General features: G+C 48.3%; 2 protein-coding genes across 6 annotated transcripts; both read left to right on the top strand.

Annotated features, from left to right (window-relative positions):
* The first annotated feature begins 659 nt into the window (after positions 1-659).
* S1PR4 (sphingosine-1-phosphate receptor 4) lies at positions 660-1,865 on the top strand. Its single transcript, XM_059489962.1, has one exon. It carries the CDS (start codon positions 660-662, stop codon positions 1,863-1,865), a length of 1,206 nt encoding a protein of 401 aa, XP_059345945.1.
* Positions 1,866-3,723: 1,858 nt separating this feature from the next.
* On the top strand, positions 3,724-18,340 carry NCLN (nicalin). Of its 5 annotated transcripts, none has more exons than XM_059489581.1 (16): positions 3,724-3,926; positions 7,314-7,504; positions 8,340-8,484; positions 9,087-9,181; positions 9,365-9,445; positions 9,647-9,750; positions 10,016-10,104; positions 10,235-10,374; positions 11,435-11,613; positions 11,805-11,892; positions 11,992-12,030; positions 12,123-12,286; positions 12,881-12,934; positions 13,026-13,104; positions 14,190-14,286; positions 17,950-18,340. In XM_059489581.1, the coding sequence occupies exons 1-15, from the start codon at positions 3,746-3,748 to the stop codon at positions 14,247-14,249; spliced, it is 1,689 nt and encodes a 562-aa protein (XP_059345564.1). In that variant the 5' UTR covers positions 3,724-3,745; the 3' UTR covers positions 14,250-14,286; positions 17,950-18,340. The 5 variants fall into 5 exon arrangements, with proteins under 5 accessions (XP_059345564.1, XP_059345563.1, XP_059345562.1 ...); XM_059489580.1 differs by having other exon boundaries at positions 17,943-18,340; XM_059489579.1 differs by having other exon boundaries at positions 15,597-18,340.
* Positions 18,341-20,103: the final 1,763 nt, after the last annotated feature.

Raw genomic sequence — 20,103 nt, 5'->3', positions numbered from 1 at the left:
GTGGAGGCACCCCACAGGTGCCAGGAGCTGCACAGACAGGGTGGATGTGCCTGGATGTGTTCTGAGAGAGTGGCAGGAGCTGGGCCCATGGAGTGACAGCATGGATCTTCCTCCTGAAGAGGGAAGAGGGATGATCTGAGCACAGGGCAGCTGAGGAACAGGCAGTGGCTCTCTGCCAGGCTCTGCAAGCAAAGCACTTTGTGTCTCGAGCTGTCTGGGTGCTCTTACCAGCACTGGGATCTGTTCAGGCTCCCAGACCCCACCCATCAAGGCGTTGTCCCTGTTTGACACAGCCTGCTCCAACCCTGGCACGTTTCTTCACCCATGTCACACCTTCACAACCACAGCAAAGCTCAGAATAACCAGACCCTTACCAAGAAATGATGACAGTTGTTAGAAGAGATGTCAATAGTGGCAGTCACAACAGGAAATTTTATTAAACAACAGGAAGCCCATGCTCATGGGTGGACTTACAAAACACCTCACCCTCCTCTCCCCTTGCTCTTTCAGTGCTGCAGTGCTGGCAGACAGGGCTCTGACTCTCCCCTCTGCTGAGCAGGGCTGGCTGCAGCCCTCAAACAGAGGATCTGCTCTGCCCCAAGCCTCACCTGACCCTTCCTGCATCGAGCACCCGCTGAGTGCCGACCCAGGCTCAGAAGATGGCTGCTCCAATGCTGGGCTGGCTGGTGAATCGCTCCCTCCTCCTTCCCCTGGACTCTGCTCACCTGCTCGCCCCCAAAGCCTCCTGCCTGCAGCTGGCTGCCGCCGGGAACATCAACATCATCCTGCAGCACTACAACTTCTCAGGCAAGCTCAGCAAGCGCCACTCCGCCGACGAGGGCATGGGGCCTCTGCGCACGGCCTTCGCCGTCATCAGCTGCCTCATCATCGTGGAGAACCTGCTGGTGCTGCTGGCCGTGCTGCGCTGCCTGCGGGGCCGCCGCTGGGTCTACTCCTGCATCGCCAGCATCACCCTTAGCGACCTCCTGGCAGGCATCGCCTACCTCTGCAACCTCTGCCTGTCGGGCAGCAAGACCTTCCAGCTGTCCCCTCAGCTCTGGTTCCTCAGGGAGGGCATCCTCTTCGTGGCCTTGGCGGCCTCCACCTTCAGCCTGCTGGTGACGGCGGTGGAGCGCTACGGCGCCATGGTGAGGCCCATCGCGGAGAGCGAGGCCAGCAAGACGCTGCGGCTGCGCGGCCTCATCGCGGCCTGCTGGCTGCTGGCCCTCGCCATCGGCCTGCTGCCCATGCTGGGGTGGAACTGCCTTTGTGATTTCCAGGCCTGCTCCGTGCTCCTGCCGCTCTACTCCAAGAATTATATCCTGTTCTCCGTGGTGATGTTCAGCGTGATCCTCCTGGGGATCATCGGGCTCTACATCTCCATCTTCCTGCTGGTGCAGGCCAGCTCCAGGCAAAGCTGCTCGCGGAATGGCCGCCGGCGCTCGCTGCGCTTGCTGAAGACGGTGCTGATGATCCTGGGGGCTTTCATCGTGTGCTGGAGCCCTCTCTTTGTGCTGCTGCTCTTGGATGTGTTCTGTGACACCGGGGCCTGCAACCACCTGCGCAGCCTGGACTGGACCCTGGCTCTGGCGCTGCTCAACTCGGGGGTCAACCCCGTCATTTACTCGCTGCGCAGCGTGGAGGTTCGCCGGGCCGTGGGCAGCCTGCTGTGCTGCTGCTGTGTCAGGGCTGGGCTCTGCAGGCCTGGCAGCTGCGTGGCCATCTCGGACATCAACTCTGGTTCCTCCACGGAGAGCTCCCTGCGCTGCCGGGACAGCTTCCGAGGCCCCACGGCCCAGAGGGCTCGGCCCAGGGCGCCTCTGTCCAGCAACTCCAGCATGATGAGCAATCTGCCCAGCCTGTGAGGGGAAAAGAGGTGCCAGACAGCCCCCAGGAGCTCGTGGGGCTGCTCCTGGCCTGGCAGGGCTGTAGCAAGGCTGAGCAGTTGTGAACTGCACCATCAGACTGATGCAGCACAGGGACAGGAATTGCTCCTTGAATTGAGTGAAAGACACAGGGACGTTTTGGGATGGATGCTATGCTGGGACAGCTGCAGTGCTCAGGTTCTCTGTGTGAGCTTTGGGTGTGCAGAGGTGCTGTAGCTGCCCACCTGAGGGTGTTTTGCCCCATAGGGTGGATTTTCCCAACCAGGTGGCCCTTCCAAGACTTTGGAATCCTTTTGGATCTTCTGTGATGGGCATAGCTGCTGGGAAGGAATGCAAGCTTGATGTCCTGCCCAGCCTGAGGATGGCAGAGAGCTGCAGCCACAGCCCAGACTCTCCCCACGGTGCAGACTGGGCACTGAGCCAGGACAAATGCTGTGACGGAGCTGCAGTGACAGGGCTGGCACTGGCATGGACACAAGGAGGGACTGGGGAGCCTGGTGCCATCCTGGGCCTGAAGACACAGCCAGTTTGTGCCTCAGATCCCTGCTCTTCTGTTCTCCCATGTGGGGAATAACCAGAGCAGCACCCAAATGCCTCCTCTCACGGTGCCAGAAGGACACAGAAGCACTGGGGACTCACAGCGCTGGCCCAGCCCCTCTGCAGGAGCTGAGAGTGCAGCTCATTTGTTTTGCATTAATAAATCAGGGTGATCAGAAAGCCTTGGGGTGATTTGCTTTGATTTTTTTCCTCTGGAGGCCAGGTACTGCCTGGGGATGTTTTTGTAGTCTGGGCACAGCTGGAGCTGCCCTCCTGTTCTTGGGACAGGGAATTGCCCTGCTCAGGAGGCAACAGGTCCTGTTCACCCCATTGTATCCTGTCCTGTCCCATTCATCCCATCCCACTCCATTCTGTTCATCCCATCCCATGGATCCCATCCCATCCCATGGATCCTATCCCATCCCATCCCATGGATCCCATCCCATCCTATAGATCCTGCCCCATCCCATTAATCCCATCCCATGGATCCCATCTAATGGATCCCATTCCATCCCATTCCATGGATCATATCCCATCCCATGGATCCCATTTCATCCCATTATCCCATCCCATCCCACCCATCCCATGGATTCCATCCCATCCTATTGATCCTGTCCCATCCCATCGATCCCATCCCATCGATCCTATCCCATCCCATCCCATGGATCCCATCCCATCCTATAGATCCTGCCCCATCCCATTAATCCCATCCCATGGATCCCATCTAATGGATCCCATTCCATCCCATCCCATGGATCACATCCCATCCCATGGACCCCATTTCATCCCATTATCCCATCCCACCCATCCCATGGATTCCATCCCATCCTATTGATCCTGTCCCATCCCATCGATCCCATCCCATCGATCCTATCCCATCCCATCCCATCGATCCCATCCCATCCTATAGATCCTGCCCCATCCCATTAATCCCATCCCATGGATCCCATCTAATGGATCCCATTCCATCCCATCCCATGGATCACATCCCATCCCATGGACCCCATTTCATCCCATTATCCCATCCATCCCATGGATTCCATCCCATCCTATTGATCCCGTCCCATCCCATTGATCCCATCCCATGGATCCCATTTCATCCCATTATCTCATCCCATCCGCTGGGGGGCGCTCGGGAGCTCCAGGCCGGATGAGGCGCCCCCTGCAGGCCAAGCCGTGGCGGCACCGCGGCCCGCACGGAGCTACCGCGACTACAACTCCCAGCGCCCCTCGCGGCGGCGAACGAACTACGGGTCCCGGTGTGCGGCGCGGGGCGCGCCGTGCGTGCCGAGCAGGCCGCAGTGCGGGCCGGGGCCGCGGCGATGCTGGAGGAGGCGGGCGAGGTGCTGGAGTCGGTGCTCAAGGCCTCATGCCTCCCGATCAGCGTCCTGCTCTTCGTGCCCGCCGTGCTCCTGCTGCTGGGGCCGCCGCCTGCCGCCGAGGCCGCGCACGAGTTCACGGTCTACCGCATGCAGCAGTATGAGCTGGGCGGGCAGCCCTACGGTGAGGAACGGCTCGGCCCGGCCGGGCCCGGTGCTGCCGGGCAGCGGCTCCCTCAGGGCTGGTGGGGCCGTGGGAAGGGAACCGCGAGCCCGGGGAGAACCCAGGGTAGGGCGGCCCGGCCTAGAGGAGGGCTCGGGGGGTTTGGGAGGCGACAGCGGCCGGGCCCAGGCGCGGAGAGGCCGCAGGAGGGCCCCGGGTCCGGCCGGGTCTCCGTGCCCAGAGGGCCCCGCTGGCCGGGTCTCACTGCCCGGGCTCGGTACGAGCGGGAGAGGGGCTGGAGCTCCACGGAGGTGACCCAGAGGTAGCCAAGGAGCCCCGGTCTGTGGGCTCTGTGTTCTGGGCTCCTGCATTGTGGTAAACTCGGGTGTGAGCTCAGCTTTCTCCTTTTGCCTTTGAGTCTTTTATTGACAGGTTGGTTCCTCTTTGCTCTTCATCCTCCTCATCCTCAGCTCTGTGTTGCTCCAGTGGCTCCATTTCAGAGCCAGTCCCCGCCCTGTGTTACAGCTGACCTTTACTTCCTCTGTTCTCTCACTTGCAGCCTGCTGGTTGTGCAACACCTTTCTCTGGGTCGGAGACACGCCCTGTTCTGGAGTCCTTGAGGTGCTGCAGCCCTCAGCCTCCTCCCCTGTGTGCCCACAAACCCAGAAGCAAAGGTTGTTTCTGGATCTTCTGTAAAGATTTTATTCCAGGCCAGGGCATGTGTTCTGTTTGTGAATTACTCTTCCTGTAGATTTAACAATTAACAGCCTCACTTTTAATGTGTGCTGTCCATGAGACACCACCTCTCATTCTTTCAGACCTTAATAAGTTCAAATATACGAGATATGAATTGCAGCTGTGCCTGTGTACTTCTTAAACACTTCATGCTTCTGCTGGCTTCTAAATAAATGAAATTAATTCTGGGTTCTTCCATCACAGTTTCTCAGAAGGTGTCCACACCTTGAGGGCTCTGACAGCCTCAGGAGCTCCAGGGCAGGCCCTGCATGGGGGTAGGACTCTCTTTGCTCAGGTCCTGGGAGCTGTTTGCTGACAGCCTTAGCAGGGATCTGATTCAGCTGCCTTTCACTTTGCTTGCCTGAATGTCCCCTCTACCCAAGTGCTCACAATTTTGTGACCTCTTGAAAAGCCAGGTGTTATTTTTTTAAGATGCTTCCAATTTACTTTTTCTGCTGTTTCTTTTCCTGGAGCCTTTTAGCTTGGTGGGCTGTTTCCTTTGTTCCTTCCTGCTGCTGTTCCTGTTCCCTGTGTGTTCTGAGATGTCTTTCAGGATAAAAGCTGCATTTCAGAGCAGTCTGAATTGGAAGGGACCCACGAGAAATCCAGCTCTCAAAGGGAGTTACCCACAGAGGGATCAAACCCATAACCTTGGTGTTACTAGCACCATGCTCTGACCAACTGAGCTCATTTGTTGTTCCAGATTATTGTATTTTTGTTTCCAAAAATACCAAGTAACAGGTTGCTGCTCAGCCTCCTCTTGCAGAGGGAAGAGTTTTTTTGTCAGCATCACTCATGGAGCAATTTAAGAACAAGCTTGGACTTCCTTTGATACTGATAGAATGAGAATTCTTTGGTTTGGAAATGAGTGATTTACATTTACACACAGCTCTCTGTAGAGAAACTACAGAAAATGAACCTGTCAGGAGAATACTGTTGTGTCTGCTCTGTTTAGATGTCAGAGAGATCAGAACTTCAGGTGCACATCATTCCTGTGGGAATGGTGGAGGGATTATCCTCATTTTGAATTGTTTTTCTCTGGTTGGAGTGGTGGTGCTGTTAATATTTGTTTGTTTAGTGTCAGAGCTCTGTGGGGAAAATTCACGTTGTGCCTGGCCTGTTTCTGGGTGTGTGGCCCTCACTGATAATGTGCAGGGGAAATGCAGATTTTTCTTGTTTAGGTGTTTCTGTGACCAAACTAATGTTAGAGTTAAGCTAAACCAGGTTTAAATGTAGTTCTTAGCAATGCTGCTGTCTGTCCCAGAACAATGAGCTCGCCAGTGGAGGTGCCAGAATTATAGAAGAATAAACTGAATTATAAATTATAGGGTGGGTTTGACCCTCTCTAATTTCACAAGATGTCCTTCTGGCCCTCCCTTGGGGAATGCAGCAGCTTCTGGCAAGCCTGCTGTGCTCCCAGGGGATTGCATTTCCAGTGGGGGATTTGATCTGCTGCCACTGAGAGCAGGAGAGGGCGAGCCCTGAGGAGCAGCCTGCTCTTCCAGAACCTTCCTTGGGGTTACCTGGGGCACTCTGGTGTCCTCAAGGTGACAGGGGCCAGGCTGGTGTCCTCAGGGTGACATGTGTGATGTCCTTAGGATGACATGGGCCAGGCTGGTGTCCTTTCATCAGGGGCTTCTGCAGCTCAATCCTCCAGCTGGGGGAGGCTCTGGAGAGGCCAGGCTGTGTCCAGGTGTGTTGATTATCAGGTGCAGGTGAGCAGACAGGTAAGCTGAGTGTTGTGTTGAGGATTTAGGCTGGAAGGTGAAGCTCTGGGGTGTGGAACAAGGGGAGTCTGGCAGGATTTAGACTGAGAGTTGCAGCTGTAGGACATGGAGCAAGAGGTCTGGTAGGATTTAGACTGGAAGGTGAGGCTGTGGGGTGTGGAACAAGGGGAGTCTGGCAGGATTTAGACTAGAAGGTAAAGTTGTGGGGTATGGAAGAAGGGGGATCTGGCAGGATTTAAACTGGAAAGTGAAGCTGTGGGGTGTGGAACAAGGGGTCTGGCAGGATTTAGGCTGGAAGTTGCAGCTCTGGGGTGTGGAACAAGGAGGGTTTGGTAGGATTTAGACTGGAAGGTGAAGCTGTGGGACATGGAGCAAGAGGTCTGGCAGGATTTAGGCTGGAAAGTGAAGCTGTGGGGTGTGGAACAAGGGGTCTGGCAGCATTTAGGTTGGAAGGTGAAGTTGTAGGGTGTGGAACAAGGGTTCTGTCAGAGTATAGAACTGGAAGGTGAAGGTGTGGGGTGTGGAACAAGGGATCTGGAAGGATTTAGACTGAAAGGTGAGGCTGTGGTGTGCAACAAAGGGGGTCTGGCAGGACTTAGGCTGGAAGGTGAAGCTGTGGGGTGTGGAACAAGGAGGGTTTGGTAGGATTGAGACTGAAAGTTGCAGCTGTGGGACATGGAGCAAGAGGTCTGGTAGGATTTAGACTGGAAGGTGAGGCTGTGGGGTGTGGAACAAGGGGTCTGGCAGGATGTGGCTGCACAGGAAAACCCACAGACCTCTGCCCCATCTCTGACAAGGACAAGGAGGCGAACTCATCTTTCTGCAGCTTCTGGCCTCTCTGCAGCCCATCAGGCTGCCCCCGGGAGTGTTCTGAGCAGGAGGCAGGCTGGATCAAGGGGGTTGGGGTGCAGTTCCTTATCTGCCCTCCTGCTTTCCCTGCTGGCAGGCACCAGGAGCGCCGTGCTCAACACGGAGGCGCGCACCGTGGAGGCGGACGTGCTGAGCCGCCGCTGCGTCATGATGAGGCTGGTGGACTTCTCCTACGAGCAGTACCAGAAGGCTCTGCGCCAGTCAGCTGGGGCTGTGGTCATCATCCTGCCAAAATCCATCTCCTCTGTCCCCCAGGATGTGGTGAGGGTAAGCAAAAAAGTTTTCTTTCCCTTCCCCATGGGAGGTGTGTTGAAGGGAAGCTTGGTTGCTGCAGGGTTGGAAGATCGTATTCTAATTTTAAAACTTCTCTCTCTGCTTTGGTTGTTGATTTTTTTCTTGACACCTCTCTGTGGTGGTGTTTGCAGGGGTCCCAGGATGAGGGAAGAGATGAGAATGTTGACTCCATGTTTCAGAAGGCTGATCTATTATTTTATGATATATAGTATATTAAAAGAAAATTATATATTGGAACTATACTAAAAGAATAGAAGAAAGGATTTCGTCAGAAGGCATGAAAGGAATAGAAATGAATGATAATAAAATCTTGTGACTGACCAGGGAGTCTGAGACAGCAGGAAAAGGGAAAAGCAATGTTCCTCGCTCAGGGTCACCAATTGTGGTGGTGTTCACAGGGGTCCCAGGATGAGGGAAGAGATGAGAACCTTGACTCCACGTTTCAGAAGGCTTGATTTATTATTTTATTATTTTATTATATTAAAACTATACTAAAAGAATAGAAGACAGGATTTCATCAGAAGCCTAGCAAGGAATAGAAAATAATGAAATAATAATAAAATCTTGTGACTGACCAGAGAGTCTGAGACAGCTGGACTGTGATTGGCCATTAATTAAAAACAACCACATGAGACCAATCAAAGATGCACCTGTTGCCCTCCACAGCAGCAGATAATCATTGTTTACATTTCATTTCTGAGGCTTCTCAGGAGAAAAAAATCTTAACAAAAATATCTTTCATAAAATATCATAGGGACACCTCTTGTGTTTAGCAGATGTTAAGTTTGTGTCTCCCTTAAATCTTCAGCAATTCATGGAGATAGAGCCCGAAATGCTTGCTATGGAAACCATTGTGCCAGTCTACTTTGCAGTGGAGGATGAGGAGCTGCTGTCTATCTATGAACAAACACGAGCTGCTTCTGCATCACAGGGTTCTGCCTCAGCTGCAGAAGGTGAGTTCTAGCAAGGAGAAACAAGTTTTGAGGAAGACAGGGCTGTTCCCACCCCTGGGAGGAGTCTGCACCATGAACCAGTGTTCTGTCACCTTTGTGTTTATTCTGTCTTTGTCAAAGTGTTTAGAGATTCAGTGGAAGAAAAGCACAGTATAAGAAAGCAATACTTGACTATATTTGGATATGCAGTTGCAGGAAGTTCTCAGTTTCACCCTGTTTCAAGTAAGGTAGAAATCAAAACTAGGTTAAATCAACATAAATGTTAAGTTATGATGGTGTGTTGGTAGAAGCTGAAACTTTTTGTCTGACCACAAGTCAGTTTGATACTTCCATGTAAATAATATGACTGTCTTTATTTATCTGCTGCTTATGACTAATTTTAGCACTACTGGGGAAAAGTTTTTGACCAGCCAAAAACCTGGGATTTTAGTACAGAATGAAAAAGCACCAAGATTCTGTGTCATTGCATAAACACCAGTGACAACTGAGAGGCCTTCAGTGGTTTAAAGCTGGTCTCTCCAAAGCTCAGTTAGCAGGGGAAAGGAAGGGATGAAACATCCCCAGGTGTACATTGTGGGGTTTTTTTGGTGTTTTTGTTTCAGTTCTGCTGCACACAGCAACTGCCAATGGCTTCCAGATGGTGACCAGTGGGGCTCAAAGCAAAGCTATCAATGACTGGCTCATCCCCAGTGTGGAGGTGAGTTGTGGATGGATGAGGTGACTTCTTTTATTGGGATTTTATCAGGGGAGTCTCAGCCAGGTATCTGAAGTCCTCACAGCTGAGGCCGCAGCAGACTCAGCAGGAATGTAGCAGTCAGTCTGTCCTTGTACAGACACACAGGAGGTGATGGGGACTGACCATTCTCTCTTTCCTCTGCAGGGAAGGCTGACAGGGCTGGGTGGAGAAGACCTGCCCACTGTTGTGATAGTTGCCCACTATGATTCCTTTGGAGTGGCTCCAGTGAGTATTTTTTTCCTGGAACTCTCTGTTTCTGTCCTTTTCCCCTCTGCCTTAAGGCTGTGGGGCAGTTTCTGTGTCTTTCCTTGGCCTTAAGGCTGTGGGGCAGTTACAAGTGGAGCCCAGTGCTGTCCTGCAGCTCTTCTGATGGCTGAGAGCCAGTGCAGCTTTGTCACCTTGTGTCTGTCCCACCTCACCCTGCAGTGGCTGTCCCACGGGGCTGACTCCAATGGCAGTGGGATCTCAGTGCTGCTGGAACTGGCCAGGCTGTTCTCTCGGCTCTACACCTACAGGAGGACCCATGCTGGGTGAGAAACTGCTCTGTTTGGGGTTTCATCTATGTAGCTGACACGTGGAGGGGATGATGTGGGGAGCAGATTCCATCCTCAAGTACTGGGAGCTCCCCAATTTTAATTTCTCCTGAATATGTGGGAAGTGGGGATGGCCAGTTTCCTTTGTGGTTGTGATTTCACCACACCTCCAAGTGCAGGAATTCCTGAGTGCAATTCCAGTTCCTGAGTGCAGGAATTCTTGGAGTGCAGCATGCTAACCTTTTTCTTCTTTGATGGGCAGGTATAACTTGCTGTTCTTTGCATCTGGAGGTGGCAAGTTTAATTATCAAGGAACTAAGAGGTGGCTGGAGGATAATTTGGACCACACTGGTGAGTAAGGGGCTGGTTGTGTTGAAAGTTTATAATTAATCAGCTCTCCTGTGAGAATCCTTGCTTTTTTAGGGAGGTGGAAATCCCAGCACAAGATGTAGCAATAAAAATTTGGATTTTTCTGTTCCAGATTCCAGCCTGCTGCAGGACAATGTAGCATTTGTGCTCTGCCTTGACACCCTGGGCAGAGGCAATAGCCTTCATCTTCATGTCTCAAAGCCTCCCAAGGAGGGCACCTTGCAGCATGCATTTCTGAGAGAACTGGAGATGGTAAGGAAAAATTCCTGGGAATTTGGGACTTACTATACAGCTCTCCATCAGAGGAAGGAAGATATGAAGAAAAGTGTGCTATTAAATAATTCATGTATTGTTTAGCATCACTTGATTTGAGGTGCAGACAGATCCTCATGCCACAGTCCCAAGTGAAGCAGATCTACAAATGCTACCCTGTACAGATATTAAAACAGCTCTTTTTGAGCTGAAAATAATAATAATAATAATAATAATAATGATAACAAACCAGCTTTAATAATATCACTAACTGCACCTTATGTTGTGGAGCACACAGGAGTGGGTGTAGGCAGGCAGGGCAAAGCAGGGTGGGACTCTGCAATAGTTCATGTGTTATTTGGGATTACACAATTTGAGGTGTAGACAGATCCTCATGCCACAGTCCCAAGTGAAGCAGATCTACAAATGCTACCCTGTACAGACATTAAAACAGCTCTTTTTGACATGAAAATAATAATAATAATAATAATAAACCAGCTTTAATAATATCAATAACTGCACCTGATGTTGTGGAGCACACAGGAGTGGGTGTAGGCAGGCAGGGCAAAGCAGGGTGGGACTCTGCAATAATTCATGTATTATTTAGCATCACTTGAAGTGCAGACAAATCCTCATGCCACAGTCCCAAGTGAAGCAGACTAGATCTGCAGATTTTACCCTGTGCAGACATTAAAACAGCTCTTTTGGACCTAAAAATCCAGCTTTAATAATATCAATAACTGCACCTTATGTTGTGGAGCACGCAGAAGTGAATGTAGGCAGACGGGGCAGTGCAGGGTGGGACTCTGCAATAATTCATGTATTATTTAGCATCACTTGAAATGCAGACAAATCCTCATGCCACTGTCTGTACAGACATTAAAACAGCTCTTTTTGCCCTGAAAATCCATCTTTAATAATATCAATAACTGCACCTTATGTTCTGGAGCACACAGAAGCGAGTGTAGGCAGGCAGGACAGTGCAGGGTGGGACTCTGCAGTGGGCAGCACCCCTGAATGTGATTTCACCACACCCTGAATGGTTTCCCTTTGTCCTCAGGTTGTTGCCAACCAGTTCCCAGAGGTGAAGTTCTCCATGGTGCACAAGAAGATCAACCTGGCAGAGGACATGCTGGCGTGGGAGCACGAGCGCTTCGCCATCCGGCGCCTGCCCGCGTTCACCATCTCCCACCTGGAGAGCCACAGGGACAGCCTGCGCAACAGCATCATGGACAGGAGGTGAGGGGCTCCAAATCCAGCCAAAATCCAGCCCAAAAACCTGGCCTCATAACTGTTTGTGCTGTTCTGGTGGGCAGGGTATAGCTGGAAAATGGTGGAGTTGGGCTCTGGGTTCAGGCTCAGTGAAAAGTGGGTGTTTGTGGAAGAAGCTGATGCCATTGGCAGGTTCATGATTCCCTCTTCTGCTTTAGGGCACGAATAGACACTAAAGCACTGACCAGGAATACTCAGATCATTGCTGAGGCTTTGACAAGGGTCATCTACAATCTAACAGAAAAGGTAAGAGGTGCTCACTGTGGCAGTGCTGGCCAGACTTGTCCTGCCCAGGCAAGCTCAACAACAACCTGGGTTATTTCTTTTTTCCATTTTCCCTTGCAGGGAGCACCTGCAGATATGCAGATCTTCACAGATCAGATGGTAAGCACAGTGCATTATTTTTATAACCTAGATTCTGGGAGAAAGCTCTGATGTGTGATTGACTCCCTTTCTCTGGTGGTATTTTTTTGCAGGAAATCCAGCAGGAGCAGCTGGAATCAGTGATGGACTGGCTGAGCAGCCAGCCCAGGGCTGCCCAGCTGATTGATAAGGACAGCACCTTCCTCAACACCTTAGAATATTACATGGGACGTTACCTGAAGGATGTCAAGCAGCACCATGTGAAGGCAGACAAACGGTGAGAAAAGCCATGAAAAACCAGCCAGGACATGCAAACTGGCTTCCCCCTGGACAGAATTTTGTCTCTGAGCTGCAGCTTTCCTGGTTTCTTGACATGCAGCTTTGGTCTTTTCTGCTCTCCTGTCAGTTTTGGTTCATGCTTGGTGTTCTCCCAGAGAAAGCTGCTTGTGATTCCTCACAGCACAGGAACAAGGCACAGCAGCTCCCTCTGTCTGAAAAGCTTGGTTTTAAACTGTTTTGGTTCCACTATTCCCACTCTGAGAGCTGGAGAAGGTTAATTTTTGGTTAGTTACAAAAAGGCAGCTTCCATCCTGTGGAACCTGCTCAGGCTGAAGCTGTTTTGGTGAACAGAGGGAGGAATCTTTCATGTTCAGCCTCTTTGGAGACATCTGAACACCAGCATGAGTTCTGAATTGTGTCCTGGGGCTTCTGAGAGCAGGAAAACAAAGTCCTGATAACTAAAACCAGCTCAAAACCAGTGTGGGGGGTGGTCATGCTTGCCTGGTTGGGTAAACTTGGGAACAGCTCTGAGCTGTCCTGACTGCAGGGTCAAGAAATGCAGCAAAATCTGAAAAATTTCTCCTTTGCACAGGGACCCTGAGTTTGTTTTCTATGACCAGCTGAAGCAGGTGATGAATGCATACAGGTATGGAATTCCTTTGGGCAGGCTGTGCTGTTGTCTCACCCCCTGGCAGGAACTGCTGCAGCAATTTCATGTTCCCTTTTCCTTATTCCAGGGTCAAGCCAGCAATCTTTGACCTGCTCCTGGCTGTCTGTATTGCAGCCTACCTTGGTGTTGCTTATGTTGCAGTGCAGGTAAGAGACACTGATGGATTATTTTCCTTCTAAAACAAGTTAGATCCAGAAATTCACACAGTGCCAGCACTAAAGCTGGAATAATAATGCCACTTACCTGTGCTGTAGGCAATCTCTTGGCATTCTAATGCAAACCTGGTTTTTAGAGCTGTTTCTTGTACTCAAGGACATGCATAACTCACTTGTTAACCTATTTTGGCTCCAAACTGAAAATTTACAACAAATTTTACCTTGGTAATTTAAAGATTTGTAGCTTGTACTATTAGGAAATATCTGAACTTGGGATACAGCTTAGAAATGCATCTTCAGAGTTCTGCTTTCTTTTTTCAATGAAACCAGAAATAATACAGCCAAATTAAATGTAATTTTTGTGTCAGTGTTAACCAAGACAGTGTGAGCAAGGCTTTGTTCCTGCCTGGGTTCATGAAAGGAAAGCTTTTTAGGTCACTCTCAATTTTGATCACTTTGTGTGTCTATTATTTGTTTAGGGAAACCACAAGCATTTAAAACATATTTTGATTTCTATTAGCAATCTTTATTAGTTCTGTTATTTGAATTTGAAATTATTTGAAGCCTGGGTCTTGTTCCATCTGTCAAATATCAAATCAAAATACAATCAACCCCAGCAAAATCAAAAGAGGAATTAAGTAAATTTCTAAGTCACTGGGGAAAGAGAGGATCCAGTTAAAGAATTGTGACTTTCTGGAATCTCTGTTTGCCTGGTTCATTTTTACCTTCCTGGATCTGCTGGCAGCAGTGTTTCTATAGAGACCAGGAACCTGCATGTGTTGAAATCTCCTCACCTTCAGAAGGAACAGAATTGCATTAAAAATAAAAATCTCAAAAATCTTTAACACATCTTCACAATGAGGTGGTACAGACCTGCACAAACACTTCTGTGAGCCATCATTTTCTGTATAACTTGGCTTCCTTGTCATAATTCCTCATCCATCAAGTCCCACTCCATGTCCAGGATGAGTGGTTGATGCAAACAAGGCACTGCATTTACTGCTGTTGTTTTAAGCCTTCTGCCAAGCTGTGTGTTCAGAACTGTCATGGTTACTTTTTTCCCCTTCTGTTTGCAGCACTTTGGTCTCCTTTACAAGTTGATACAGAGATTATCCCTTAAAACCAAGCAGCAGTGAAGCACCAAGTCCCCCACCCAGCAGCACTGAGCCATCGGTGAGCCCATTGGGAACCTTCTGCCTTCCACTGAGCCCTGCTGCTCCTTTCCCTTTGTCTCCTCTTTGCTACTGTACAGAGGGGAGGAAGGCATAAAGAAAATGAAATTTTAACTCCTGTGCACCTCTGAAGTGCTTTTCTTCACCTTCTTCCCCTGACTTGCACCATGTCTGGTTTTTCCTTTGGATTTTGGTGAGGGAGAGGCTGAGAGACTTCAGCAATTCCTGCAGTTTTGATTTTTGAGCAGCTTCTCTTGAGTGTCACCCAAAGCCCAGCACCTTCATGGACACTGTCACACAGCCAACCTGGAAACTGAAACTACAGCATCTCTGCCCAGCAAACAAGGACTCGGAGCAGTTTTTAAAAAGAAAAAAAAACCAAAAAGTGCACATGCAAATTAAAGAGAATGCAATTAGCATGTTTCCTTATGGCACCTCTTCCTTGAGTTCACTGCCTGGCTTCAGGGAGTTGTGCTGAGCAAGCAGTGTCTGCAGCAAGCACCTTCTTGCATTTTATTCAAACTCTGCCCCTTTTAGGGGGTGTTGAGTGTTATTACAGGATGAGGAAAGATTTAGGATGGGTTTCTGGCATCAGGGTTCTGCCAGGAACAGGTTCTGTCCTGTCTCTCTTGCAGGATGCATTTTGCTGTGTATATGATTTCTCTGGAGGTTTTTGCTCCTTGAACAGTTCACAGCTGTCACCACTCTGTGCTAAACTCTTGCTTGATTTTTGAGGGGTGTTCCCTTCTCCAGCTGCTGCAGGATCATGTTCTGTGCTGCTCCATGTACTTACACAAGCTGGTTTTGTTGATAACAAGAGAAGAGCAGCTCAGACATGGAAATTTTATTGAAATATTACAAGCCCTAAGCTAGTTGTAGATCTAGAAGATAACCCTGAGCACTGTCCTGCCACCCAGCAAGTTTTGAGTCCTTTTCTGTAACCTCTTCTGTGTACCTGAAGTCTCTTCACATGCCACAGTGACAATTTTTTATAAATTTAAGCTACTACTTGTAATTAAAGCAGCATATCTTAGGCTGAAAAGCTATTTTTGAATTGAGTTTTGAATTGAATTGAATTTTGAATTTTCTTTGGAATGCAAGGAAAATTCCAGCTTTGAATTCCTGTCTGCTCGTTAGAAAAGGGATTGTTGTGGCCAGTCATTGTCCTTTGGATGGGCACCAAAGCCATGATTTCCATCCTCCTTTGTTTATTTTAATCTCCTTCTTGGAGTATTCTTATCCCATGATTTGTCCTTTCTGCTACTTTAAATATGTAGCAATTTGTTCTTTAAAGGATCTTGTGTTTTCCAGGAAAGGCTGCTGGTGTCAGTGGCTCACCATGGTGCCAGCATGGTGCCAAGCACTCCAGAACCATCAGCCACCCAGGGAAATCTGCCTTTTCCTCATCTTCTGAGTGCTCATTTGAAATGTGTCTCCCTGCCTTTTCCTCCTCTTCTGAGTGCTCATCTGAAATGTGTCTCTCTGCATGCCTGAGGTGCTCGTGGCACTCCTCTGCCAAATGAATTTATAATGACTTCAGAAGTTGCTGGAGTGGCTGCAAGGCAAGCCTTGATTGTTTTCCACTGGTTTTTATGCTCTGCCCATAGAGACTGCAGCTGCTGTGCCCTGGGGAGCTGCAGGCCCTGGGCTGGGTGGGTTTAGAACACACATGGTGCAGTGAAGAACTCTGTAGGCTCTGAATATTTGAGAGTAGTTTGAGTCCTCCAGCTGCAGCATCAATTTCTGGTGTGTTACACTGAAGGAGGTGCTGTTCCCTCCAGTCTAGCAGATTATTTCACTAGTCTCAATGATTACTTTGCTGAGAAAAATAGAAAATTAATATCAGCAATGCTGCTGCAGCTTGAGTTGATGTGTGTAAAATTTGGCAGTAATGGGCAAGAGTGAACAGAACAGACCTGGAGCTTGTTCCTTGCTGTGGAAGCTGCCAGCCTTCAGTCTTCCAGGTGAGAAACTCAAAGTTCACAGTGAAAAACTTCCACCCAGTGTGTTTAGCACAAAGAAAACACTTTTAGCTCTGTGTGGTGTCAGCAGTGAACTGTTAACACTCCTGATGCAGTGCCAGAAGCCAGTGGAAACAACCTAAAAAAAAATAATGAGGAGAGTTCATAAACCTGAGGGGCAGTTGGGATGGTTCATTGCTCTCTCCCACACAATGTTAGTTTGTCCTGCAATCCTTTTTTATCTCCCTCCCTGGCTGCCATAAAAAGTAGTTTTTACAACAGATCAAAGAGTTTTTGCTTTTGATCAAAGTACATGTGCACTGAAACATAAATGCTCAAATCTGAGATAGTCAAATCCCAACTTCCTTATAGCTGAAGCAGAGTGCCCATCCTGGGACTGAATTTAAATCCCAATTTCCTCATGGCTGGAGCAGAGTGCCCATCCTGGGATTGAATTTAAATCCCAATTTCCTCATGGCTGGAGCAGTGTGCCCATCCTGGAATTAAATTTAGTTCCCACATTTTTGTTTCCTTGGTAAGTCAAGAGAGAAGCTTGCAAGGAGCCCCTGGAGCTGATCTGCACTGCAGCATAACTGATCAATTCAGTCACCAACACAAAGGCAGAAATCCAACAGGTGTTGTGATAAAATAAAAGTTCTCCACAACATTGCAGAAGAGCTCTGTGTAGCTGATTCTTGTTGCCCTTATTTTTACATATCCTTTTTTGTTGAGGAGTTTGCCTGGCCTGTAAGGCAGAGCATGGAAAGGATTTTATCCACATCCACACACAAGTGGCTGGCAGTTGCTACTCCTAGCCAGAAATCCATTTTCTTTGCTATTTATCTGACTTCATCTGTTGTCCTGCTCCTGCTCACAAAAAAAAAAAAAAGGTTTTCCAGCAGGTTTTAACTGAAGCTGTTAATTCCTTTTGTCCACTTCCACCTGCATGGGCACTATTGGGAATTGTTTGGGAGTAATTTGGATTATTGTAGTTCATCTCCCACATGAGAGGGGTTGGTTTGTTGTTGGGAGAGAAGTAATGCTGTGCAATATGAACTCCTCTACTCAGTGCAGAGAAAATCCTGAAGCCAGAATGGAATTAGGTCTCACTGTCTGTGGCTGGAAGTCACCACAATCTATTCAGACATTCAAAACCACAGCTATACCCAAAATTGCTGTGGGGCTTGGTTTTGAGGGTGTTTTGTTTGTTTTAAATCTCATGCTCTTACATTGTTCATGGCCCAAGCTCAAATCCCAGGCTGCTCCTTAAACCCCATGTTTAAGCTGGGTTTTACATTTTATTTGGTCTTGACTCACCAATCTGAAATGCTGGGGCTGCTCCTGAATGTCTCAGAAAATTGGGCAGAATTTTTGAGTGTAGACTCCTGCTTGCTCACTTTAATCTGTTTAGTTTCTATTTGTAGTTACTGCATAGCAACTCCAAGGTTATATTCTGGAATATTTGCAGCTCAGGAAAATGATTTGATTTATCTAGCAATGTTAACTCAATTATTTATCTCTTGTGTGCCCTGAAGAACAAATGTATATTGAGGTGAATATTTAAAAGCTAATAGAAAATTCAATGCAGTTGATTTACATATTTTAGGACTGTAAATGTAATAATATTTAAGTATTTTAACTTTGGGGTTTTTTTTTTTATTTGTTTGTCTCTTTTTCCCTTGGAAAATAAACCAAGTGAATAGGATTGATGGATAGATTTGTCAGAGAACTATTTGCTCACAAAAATGGAATCTCCTTGCATTATTTGGAGGAATAGACACCTCTACAAAACGGGAGAAAATCTATGTATTTAAAAGCTTCATCCTGTCTAGTCAAAATAGTATGACAGAAAACATATACACACTCCAAGCATGATTCCAGCACCTTGAGGTGAGCAAATTCCTGTTTATTCCGAAGGTTTGTGCTCATGTGAAGCAATTAAAGATTCTATGCAAAACAGCTTTGGTACTGTGAAAAACTGGTTACCTCAGCAGGCAGCACTGTGTGCTCATGGAGATTGTTGTGCCTCTGTCTTTACCCAATGCCTGTTTGAACACTGAACTATTTATTCCAATTATAATAAGCATTGCAAGAGATCTGTTCCCTGAGTTTGTCAGAGGTGTGGAGTGGCAGAAGGGGAGAGCTGGATGTGCACTCACGCTGGTGCTGAGTTCAGCATCAGAACCCTGAGGGATTCTCCTTGGGAAACCCAGAACCAGCAGCATGTGGGGCTGTGTGGTGTCCCCACAGTGACACAGGCAGCCTTTGGTCACTGTTTAATAAGAAATGACACAATCATCAGAAAGCTGAGTGGCCTAAAATGTGTTGTCTTTACTTGGAACCACTTCTTTTATACACTGATCAATACAGCTGGATCTGATTGGTCATTTAATCCATACATTTCACCTGATTGCAAATCAGAAATCCTCAAAATACATTTGAGGAATGGCTGAGGGAGCTGGGGGTGCTCAGCCTGGAGAAAAGGAGACTCAGGGGTGCCTCCATCACTCTCTGCAGCTCCTGAAAGGTGCCTGTGCTCAGCTGGGGCTGGGCTCTGTCTGCAGGAACTGACACAACCAGAGCACACAGCCTCGAGCTGTGCCAAGGGAAATACAGGTTGGATATTGGGAAATAAATACAGGTTGGATATTAGGAAAAGGTTTTTTTACAGAAAGGTGATAAAGTTCTGCAATGGCTGCCCGGGGAGGTGGTGCAGTCCCCATCCCTGGGTGTGTTTAACAAAGCCTGGATGTGGCACTGGGTGCCAGGGTTCAGCTGAGAGGTTGGGGCTGGGTTGGATTTGATCTTGGAGGTCTCTTCCAACCCAGTGATTCTGGGATTGGCTAATTAACAAGACACCCTTCTCTGCAGGTTGCTGTTGGATTTCCCTTTTAGGAGAGTGCTCTGTGGTGGTTTTTCCTCATGGTGTGTTCCCAAACACTCCTGCTCTACAGCAGCACTCAGGCAGCAGTCTACTCCAGGTCATGGCAAGGGCACACTAGAATATGAATCATTCAAAGGAGCTGCTAATTAGGAGGCCTGTTAAATAGAGTGGAAGTTAAAGAATATCCCTTTCCCTGTGGCAGAGAAAAATTACAAACTACAGAAAGAGTGGAGAGAGGATATTTTATGCTCAAGCTCTAAATGGATCCCACTCTGCAATCAGCTGCAGCAAGCACAGCCTCCCTCAGCAAGGCTTTTCCAGACCTTACAACAGCTTGCGTCTTCCATCTATTTTTGGTTTTTCTCTTGCCCTGGTTTCCATAGTATCTGAATGCTTCATGCTCTTAAATATATCTGACACTTCCAGCACCTTGCTGAAGTAGGAGGTACAAAGGGCTTTGCTCTTTGGAGCTGCTGGAGCTGGAATAGCCTGGGGATGTGTGGAAGATGTGGGGTGGAGTCCTGAGTGGAAAATGTGCTTTTCTAGAGGCTGGGTTTGTCATAGCAGGAGAAAAGAAATCCTCATAAAACTTCTGAAAAAAATATGTGAAGGGCTCAGTGGTGTAGTGCTGGGAGCAGGGGTGGAGATGATGTGGTGATTGCCACATTCTCCTCTAATCCTCTCTGCTTTATTCAGGTGCCACATTTATTTCTCTCAGGTTATGAGAACATGAGGGCAACAAGGTTGTGTCCTGAAGCCAGGTTGTTAATGTTGTGAGCTTATTCCTGTGGAATATTTTTAATAGAATATATAATAATATATTTTAATATATTTAAAATATAATATAATATAATATAATATAAATATCTTAATACAGTGTAATGGGGAGTAATGGGAAGAAAGAGAATTTACCAAAAAGAAAGAGATGAGTGAGAAGCAGAGGATGTAGGGATGACCCCAAGATTCTAGGAAT

This window comes from Ammospiza nelsoni, chromosome 27 (assembly GCF_027579445.1).
Source record: "Ammospiza nelsoni isolate bAmmNel1 chromosome 27, bAmmNel1.pri, whole genome shotgun sequence".
NCBI classification, from domain to species: Eukaryota; Metazoa; Chordata; class Aves; order Passeriformes; family Passerellidae; genus Ammospiza; species Ammospiza nelsoni.
Note: the sequence above shows the minus strand (reverse complement) of the source record. Positions and strands in the feature narration are given on the sequence as shown.

Excerpts from the sequence above, each read along its gene's own strand:
- S1PR4 (XM_059489962.1), top strand. The coding sequence starts at position 660 with ATGGCTGCTCCAATGCTGGGCTGGCTGGTGAATCGCTCCCTCCTCCTT.
- NCLN (XM_059489581.1), top strand. The coding sequence starts at position 3,746 with ATGCTGGAGGAGGCGGGCGAGGTGCTGGAGTCGGTGCTCAAGGCCTCA. Across the intron at positions 3,927-7,313 it reads GCTGGGCGGGCAGCCCTACG|GCACCAGGAGCGCCGTGCTC; the intron begins GTGAGGAACGGC and ends CCCTGCTGGCAG. Across the intron at positions 9,446-9,646 it reads ATTCCTTTGGAGTGGCTCCA|TGGCTGTCCCACGGGGCTGA; the intron begins GTGAGTATTTTT and ends CTCACCCTGCAG.